The sequence below is a fragment of the Austrofundulus limnaeus genome, unplaced genomic scaffold (assembly GCF_001266775.1).
Source record: "Austrofundulus limnaeus strain Quisiro unplaced genomic scaffold, Austrofundulus_limnaeus-1.0 Scaffold222, whole genome shotgun sequence".
NCBI lineage: Eukaryota > Metazoa > Chordata > Actinopteri > Cyprinodontiformes > Rivulidae > Austrofundulus > Austrofundulus limnaeus.
The window spans coordinates 762351-771190 of record NW_013952624.1 but is presented as its reverse complement, the minus strand read 5'-3'; the positions used below and the strand labels follow the sequence as shown (position 1 = coordinate 771190).

General features: G+C 37.3%; 1 protein-coding gene across 1 annotated transcript in view; it reads right to left on the bottom strand.

Annotated features, from left to right (window-relative positions):
* Positions 1-1222: 1222 nt before the first annotated feature.
* Positions 1223-8840, bottom strand: part of LOC106525302 (collagen alpha-1(XXVIII) chain) — a gene marked incomplete at its 5' end in the record, with an annotated part of 41906 nt that continues 34288 nt past the window's right edge. Inside the window, 1 exon segment of the mRNA XM_014019490.1 lies at positions 1223-2636. Coding sequence (XP_013874944.1) covers positions 2464-2636 — 173 coding nt within the window.

The following is an 8840-nucleotide window of genomic DNA, read 5'->3' as shown; positions in this document are numbered from 1 at the left end:
AAAGTATGTAAAACAGTTTAGTTTTCAGGAAGTTGTGGTTGATTAAACAGGCTGATACTTCATTGAGCAAATGACTTTTCCAAGATGGTGGCCCGCGGCGCGACAGCAGCGTTAGCGGTCCGTCTATCTACTCTTTATGTTTATGGTTACTACCAGCAGTGAAGATTAATACTTTCTTGAGAAACGTTCGTATATCCACTTTTCACTGAGCATTCTCCTGGTCTGCTCACTGAGCCTTTATGCTGCACTTCTGTGATTCTTGATGCTAGATAAATAAACTGAATTAAACTTGCTAGCATGCTGCTATTAAGGTTGCAGGAAAAATGTTCACTGGATTTCATGTGSTGGGGGAGTACTCTYTGAACAAGTGGAATGGATTGAATAACGATGCATCAAAGAGGATCTCTACCTTACGCAATAAATTAAAGAAAACGGACAGATTTATGATCATATATTTTAGTTAATAATGAATATATTAAATGGTTATGTATTCTGACCACATCATATTGAATTTTTGTAAAAAGTATTTTTTTCACCAAAATAATTTAGGGGGCTTTAAAATATTTTAGGGGGCTCCAGCCCCCCTAAAAAAGGCCTAGTGACGCCACTGGATGAACCTCAGTGCACAATTTACACTGGTGTCAAGGATTGTAGACAGCTAATTGAAGCACACATAAACAAAATTATAATCAAGTATTGGCAAAAAAGTAGCTCTGATCAAAAGTTTTTGAGCTCTTAGAGAAAAACATTTGTTCCAATAATAGAACCCAAGCCTCACCCTTAATTTAGAGATAAGCTGTTTCACATGAAATTAAAAGAAAGCTCTTCAAGAACTGCACGTTGGGTTTTTATTAGCAGGGCATTCTCTGGTAGCACAGATGTATTTGAGAAAAGCATTATTAATTATCGATTTTTGTGCATTTAAAACCAACTTAAACACAAAACTGCACTTCATCAAAAGCAGCCTATASAAATTTAGTTGCCTGAGCAGGTGAATTAGAACAACAGTAGATTACACAATCATCAGCAGAAAAGTGATGAGGCATTTTTCAAATTTTCACACTTTGCATTAATGTGTAGTGTTCCCCAAAGGGGAAATAAACATTTCCACTTGTTTTTGACTCTGGTTTAAAAAGACCCTTTTCAAAAGAGACATTTTATTTTCTTTAATAAGCAAAATAATAATGTTCTTTATATTTTTGATTTACAGTATATTCTCTTTTTAACTAGAAGTTATTATCATTTTATAAATCAAAGTTACATAATGAAAAGAGTAACAATTAATCTTTTACATTATAATTAAGAAAAAGAAAAACCATACAAAAAGAAAATTGCTTCAATGTTCTTTGTTTTGCACAGTTTGTTTAATCAGCTATTATTTTACAGTAAAAGTGATTAAGTGTTTTTCTTTTTATTGTTCAATTTAACTACGTTGATCGTTGTGATTATGACTTCACTGTGTTTTATTATAAAATATACCTAGATAAAAGTATTTGTGTTTGAATCACAGACAAATATTTTTAGATTTATTTCAGTTTCTATTATGTTCCATTGAACTTTAGTTCATTTTTCATTCAGTGTAAGTCTGTCAGTGCTCTTCTACAAATGTAAATTGTGAACAAAATAGGCCCTGTTTGATAAGTTATGGTGGGCCACCAAGGCCACACATGTTTGGGCTAATCAAGTCCAGTTTGGAGAAATCCATGACAAAACTCAGGAGGGTTGGTGAGGGTCCACGACTACTCTGACTACTGTCAGACAAAATGTCTTTTTCTTTATTTTTAAAGTGTTAAACTCTAGCAGCAGTGGGAAGGAGAACCTCTGAGACTTGTTAGGAAATTGAGAAAAATCTGTAAACGTCTTGAAGAAATTGATAGTTATTTATAGCAACTTCAAAAGCGCTTATGCCATAGAAAAACTAGCGGAAGCTAATTTTAAAGCGTAACTTCAATTTGACACTTACTACCTGACAATTCATGTACAATATATGTACAACACTAACAACTAGCGGTGCATGAATCCTTGTACAGCTCAATCCTACAAGCACAGATTGCTGGGGATGTGATTTCCTGAAACAGACCTTTAGCTCCTGGTGTAAAAATTAAAAAGTTGTTGAGGATTGCTAGTTCGGCTGCTTCTTTGTCAACATTCAATAATATAATAATGAATGTTGTTCCATGTTTGTGTTGAACAGGAACTAGTTTTTGCTTTATCTTATTTATTTTCTTTGTTACGTTTCTGAGCTAAATAAAGAAGTGACTCAGTGAAAAACTGGTAAATGACTCAGCTTTTAGCAGCAGGTAATTCAGCAGTGTGAGTGCGGCAGGTAACAAACGTGYCTCCATGTCAGCACACTGACAGCTGAAGAGATGATGAAGAGCAAGTCTTGCCTTTAGCGGTCTAAGAAAACTGATGACATCATTTTCTTGAAAGTGTTGGAAACCAAACACGCCACACAGGTAATTACAGGTAGACACAAGCATTCCGGCAGCTGGCTTCAGTCTCAAATTTGTTCGTGTTGCCTTGACAGCCTCCATACCAGAACTGAGCACAGGCGTTGGCCTCTGGGTCGTAGTACCACTTGATGACATAGTGTCGACAGGGTCCTGGGTCCAAAGACTGCCTGCATTCCTTGCCTAGAAGAAGTAAAAAGACACAATGTGTTCTCTGGTTTGAATCATTTTGTTTCAGTTTCAATAAATATGTGACCTGATAACTTTAAACTTCCTGATATGTCAGAGTCAGAGGGTCTTCAGTTCTGAACAATTTGTTGGGTTGGAATTCAGAGATAGAAACTAAGAACTGATAATCCAGAAAGAACACTCATAAAGAGATTTAGACCATTTCTGCAGCACACCACAARGATTCTTAATGCGGTTCAAGCCAAGACTCTGTAGGTTCAGGTSTGGATTTGGTGGTAGCCAGTGGTGGGCAGTGCTAATCCAAAAATTAGCTCCACAATTTCTAAAGCGCTTATGAAAATATTTAGGTCCACAACTTCATAAGCACTTACGCCATAGAAAAACTAGCGGAAGCTAATTTTAAAGCACAAGTTAAATTTGATACTTACTAGCTGGCAATTCATGTACAATATATGCACAACACTGCCAACTAGTGGTGTATGAACCCTTGTACAGCTCAATCCTACAAGCACAGATTGCTGGGGATGTGATTTCCTGAAACAGACCTTTAGCTCCTGGTGTAAAAATTAAAAAGTTGTTGAGGATTGCTAGTTCGGCTGATTCTGAACTGTTTACTGGGAAACTGAAGCGATGCATTCTGGATACATGACGGATTTGATTTGTGATGGGAAATGAAAGCACGGAGTACAGGAAACTATCTTCCCTTCAAAATAAGAGCTTGGATTTTAATGTTTTCCATGCAGTTGCACCTGTTGACCACTAGATGTCAGTCTTTATCAGCATAACATCTTTAAATCATTTCTGCGTTTCTAACCCCGTTGCTTTGACCAATTACATCAAGTATGGAGCTCCAGTGTTTAAACTTTATTTTTTTTTAAAAAAAAGGAGCTCTGGTTGTAAAGTAAAATAAATCAATACATACAAAATTTTAGTATGGATTACAAACGTTAACTGTTTTAGCTATTGCCTTCCTGCTACGTAAGCAGACACAAAGCATTGTGGGAAATCAGAACCGTGATCCAAAGCAACAGTCAGCAGGATGTATACCTTCACAATAAGTGTGTTTATCTGGGAGGGGTGCTGTTGGATAGATCACATGTGTTGTGATTCGTTGACAGTCATACCTTCTGCTGTTCAACATAATGATGACTGGTAGATAATTAGTTATTAGTGGTACTGCATTTTAATTTTAGAAAGTGCAAATCTGCTTCTGAATTATAAAAATTAGTAAGACCATTAAAGCTCAAATGAAATATTTAGGTCTGCAATTAGTGGGTTTGTGCTTTAGCGGACTGGTGCCCACCACTGGTGGTAGCTGATCCATGTGTGTATCATGCTCCCTGAACCACTCTTTCACAATTTTAGCCTGACTTTCKGTTTCAGTCTGACAAACAGCTGATGTGCAACCAACCTAACAGGAGAAGGCAGATGTGAAACTGTAACATCAGGAAGAAAGAAATACCAAGAGATACATGAGGAAAGATAAGTTGTGAAGACTCAAGGCTCAMTGGTGCCAGGGTTCGGCCCCCAAAGAGGAAAAGTGGTTCCAACAGATCCAGRACTGACCTCAAACACCTCAGCCCTGACAACAGCTGAGATAGTGAACACAAGTGCAACAGCTCACAGTTAAAGTGCACCCACCTTCTTTTTTTCTCTTACTTTTTGAGTGTATTTAGCTTTCTCCCTCCAAGTATTACAATAAAAAGGTACATTTTCTCTGAAATATTGGAACACAAATGCAGAAAACAACAAATCCTCAAGTTTTACCAAGTGAACTTTAGTAAATATCCTACTAGAAACACAGAATCAGTATTCACCCCCAACATGTTGGTTTAAACAACACTTCTGTCTCATTGTTTAAKCGTTAAAGTAAAATACATCCAAACATTTCTAAATGTGTTTTTTAAATTATGTGTATGTTTGACTTTACCACTCTGTCACAGTCTGTNTTATACAAACCACTAATCTTTCCTAGTTGTTTCTTTGTTTCTTTTATTAAATAAAATTGTTCTGTGTGTGACAGTGCAGCACTACAGACAGAGAGTAGACTTTGAAATATCTGCGTGTGCAGCAGTCAGTGTGTGCGGGAAAGAACAACGCTTGAGGATCAATCTTTTTACACGAGTATTGTCCAATATCAATACCAGCGCTGGTATCGATATTATCGATATTCAGTATCGATCCGCCCACCTCTGCTTTAAATACTTGTCAGTAAGTTATACAGTATGTCCACAATTCAGGTTCAAATATTCATAGAACTTTATTTTTGCCAGATCGTTAACTAATTATTTGTGATTAACTGGTGTTAAATGCAATGCATTTGTAAATTTGAGTGCACCTAAGAAAAAAAGTTAGGAGCACCAGTGCAACCAGTGCAAAAAGTTAGTCTAAAGCCTTGAATACTCACTGGACGAACAACGTCTTCTCTCTGGTTCAGCAAACATCTTAGGATTCTAAAAGAGGAGCTGTAGAGTAACACTGGAGAAACGGCACTTTGGCAATTGTGTTGAAGGAAATCTTTTTATTTTTAACACTGATTTTTAATGAACTATACAATCTTGTTTTTATTTAGAGATCTAGGCTATTTTTGATCATCTAATTACATCGTTACCTCTCTTTATGTATCATGGTTCAACTGTAATTAATTGATGTGCACTCTGTTTTGAATGACCCAGTCAATGGTCATCTTAAAACAGAATAGACTTTAAAAAGACAAGATTAGGTAACACACGCCTTTTCTCATTAAAGATCAGATTTTTGAAAAAGGGTAAAAGTTAGAGAAGACCCAGAAGATGATTGATAAATATGTGCTATGTTCATGATTCTTTACCAAAATATCCTGAGAATAATAATTAAACTGATTTTGGTCCAGATGATGCATTTGCATGGTTTTATTCTTTACAATTAAATGTTCAAGTCTAAATCTGAATTTTTCTCCTGGTTCATGTTTCACCTCTCTTTAAAAACATGTTTCTTACAGTGTGATCTTCTTACTGAGAGGCAGGAGTTTTAACCCATTGTACTTTCATGCAAATATTATTATTATTAATAGAATTAGTAGTAGTAGTTGTAGTGTCCAAGAGTGGGGGGCCTCTTCTCAGGAATGCACAGATGTGTTATGCCTCTCTCAGTTTCCAGCTTCAGAGCTCGGCACATACAGTGGTTTGCAAAAGTATTCATACCCCTTGAACTTTTCCATATTTTGTCACATTACAACCACAAACANTGTTCTGTGTTCTGTGTTCTATGTTCTGTGTTCTGTGTTCTGTGTTCTGTGTTCTATGTTCTGTGCTCTATGTTCTGTGTTCTATGTTCCGTGTTCTGTGTTCTATGTTCCGTGTTCTTATGTTCTATGTTCTGTGTTCTATGTTCTGTGTTCCGTGTTCTGTGTTCTATTTTCTGTGTTCTATGTTCTGTGTTCTGTGTTCTATGTTCTGTGCTCTATGTTCTGTGCTCTATGTTCCGTGTTCTGTGTTCCGTGTTGTGTTCCGTGTTCTGTGTTATGTGTTCTATGTTCCGTGTTCTGTGTTATGTGTTCTATGTTCCGTGTTCTGTGTTCCGTGTTCTATGTTCTGTGTTCTATGTTCCGTGTTCTGTGTTCTATGTTCTGTGTTCTATTTTCTGTGTTCTATGTTCCGTGCTCTATGTTCTGTGTTCCGTGTTCCGTGTTCTATTTTCTGTGTTCCATGTTCTATGTTCTGTGCTCTATGTTCCGTGCTCTATGTTCCGTGTTCCATGTTCTATGTTCTGTGTTCTATGTTCTGTGTTCTATTTTCTGTGTTCTATTTTCTGTGTTCTATTTTCTGTGTTCTGTGTTCTATTTTCTGTGTTCCGTGTTTCGTGTTCCGTGTTCTATGTTCCGTGTTCCGTGTTCTATGTTCCGTATTCCGTGTTCTATGTTCTGTGTTCCGTGTTCCGTGTTCTGTGTTCTATGTTCTGTGTTCCGTGCTCTATGTTCCGTGTTCCATGTTCTATGTTCCGTGTTCCGTGTTCTGCATTCTATGTTCTGTGTTCTGTGTTCTATTTTCTGTGTTCTATGTTCTGTGCTCTATGTTCCGTGTTCTATGTTCCGTGTTCCGTGTTCTATGTTCCGTGTTCTATGTTCCGTGTTCTATGTTCCGTGTTCCATGTTCTATGTTCCGTGTTCCGTGTTCTGCATTCTATGTTCTGTGTTCTGTGTTCTATTTTCTGTGTTCTATTTTCTGTGTTCTATGTTCTGTGTTCTATGTTCTGTGTTCTATGTTCTGTGTTCTATGTTCTGTGTTCTATGTTCTGTGTTCTATGTTCTGTGTTCTACATTCTATGTTCCGTGTTCCATGTTCCGTGTTCCGTGTTCCGTGTTCCGTGTTCTGTGTTCNGTTCTGTGTTCTACATTCTATGTTCCGTGTTCCATGTTCCGTGTTCCGTGTTCCGTGTTCCGTGTTCTGTGTTCTATGTTCCGTGTTCTATGTTCTGTGTTCTATGTTCCGTGTTCCATGTTCTGTGTTCTATGTTCCGTGTTCCATGTTCTGTGTTCTATGTTCCGTGTTCCATGTTCTGTGTTCCGTGTTCTGCATTCTATGTTCTGTGTTCCGTGTTCTGCATTCTATGTTCTGTGTTCTGTGTTCTTATGTTCCGTGTTCTGTGTTCTATGTTCTGTGTTCTGTGTTCTACATTCTATGTTCTTATGTTCCGTGTTCTTATGTTCCGTGCTCTATGTTCCGTGTTCTATGTTCCGTGTTCCGTGTTCCGTGTTCTATGTTCCGTTTTCAGTGTTCTGCATTCTGTGTTCTGCATTCTATGTTCTGCATTCTATGTTCTTATGTTCTGCGTTCCTATGTTCTGCGTTCCTATGTTCTGTGTTCCTATGTTCTGTGTTCCTATGTTCTGTGTTCCTATGTTCTGTGTTCTTGTGTTCTGTGTTCTGCCAGAGAAGACTTTTGTGAGTTTAGAGCTGCCTTCTCAGCCTTTTTGTTTATTTTTAAAGTTTTTGTTACCTTTTTGGATTTTTTGTCTGCGCCCTGGGTCTGCCTGCACACACTCTTACACACTCACTGTCATAATTAATCAAAATAGAGATTAACTAAAAAAAAGAGCACATCCAACACTTTTTAACACAGAATAGATTAGAATAGATTAGAATAGAATAGAATAGAGATAGTTATAGCATTTTTGTCCCTTAGTGGGGAAATTCAGTCATTTACAGTGAAGTGACAGATAATTCACACAAAGTAAAAGTATAAAACAAAGTAACATATGCTCGACTTTTGTAAAGTGAAAAAGAAAAGAAAACCAATAACAGAATAAAAAAGTAAAAACTGTGCCAATAACAACAGAAAAGTAACACCTTCTTCAATTTGCTGGGAGGAGTGATGGGTCTAAGTACAACAGCTGCTATGAGATCTTTCTGTTTTATGGTTTGTTCTGTTTTAGTTCAGCTTAATTTTGTTTTTGATCTTTTAGGTTTCTGTATTTGAGGATGTTTCTGTTTCTCAGTATGAGTTTTTGAGTATRTCAGTCTTATTGCTGAGGTTTGGCTCCCATATGTTCCCTGTCAGACTGCTGGATATGGGCACCAGTGACCACTGTGACCCTGAAAGGAAGAAACTATAATGGCGTACAGATTATGGATGGGTGTTCCCTGTCATTCCTCACCTCTCCCACGGCTTCTCAGTATTTTTCCAGTCCATCAGTCACTTGTTGCCACTGTGAATCAGCTCAGCTGCCTGTCATATATGCCTCATCAGGCTTTATTCAGTCTCCTCCCATTGTCACCTACACGTCAGCAGAACTAAGGAATGTGATTTGCACTTTTATGGTCCTGTTATAACTCGCTTATATTTTGTGTTCCTTTATGTTTTGGTGCACCTTCAGCCTTTGACTTTCATATTACAAGAGACAAATCTTGCTTTYAATCCTTCTTTTTCACATTTAAATCCTTCAGTTGGTGTCTATATAAAGTGAAACTATCATCCTTTGGTCTGAATTCCTCCTTATTGTAACTCCACAAATGAAATCTTAGAACCCATAGTTAGGCTCTACAACAGGGCCTACAAAATTCATAAAAAAACTTCCTGGTTGGACTCATCACTGTACAGTTCTTTCATTGTCTGAACCCTTGACTTTTCAGAATTATGTTTTGTATTTATATTTTCAGATCTTCCAAGGTGCCAATTATGGAACTCTCTGTGCATTGTTGCCCAAATCAAATTCTGGAAG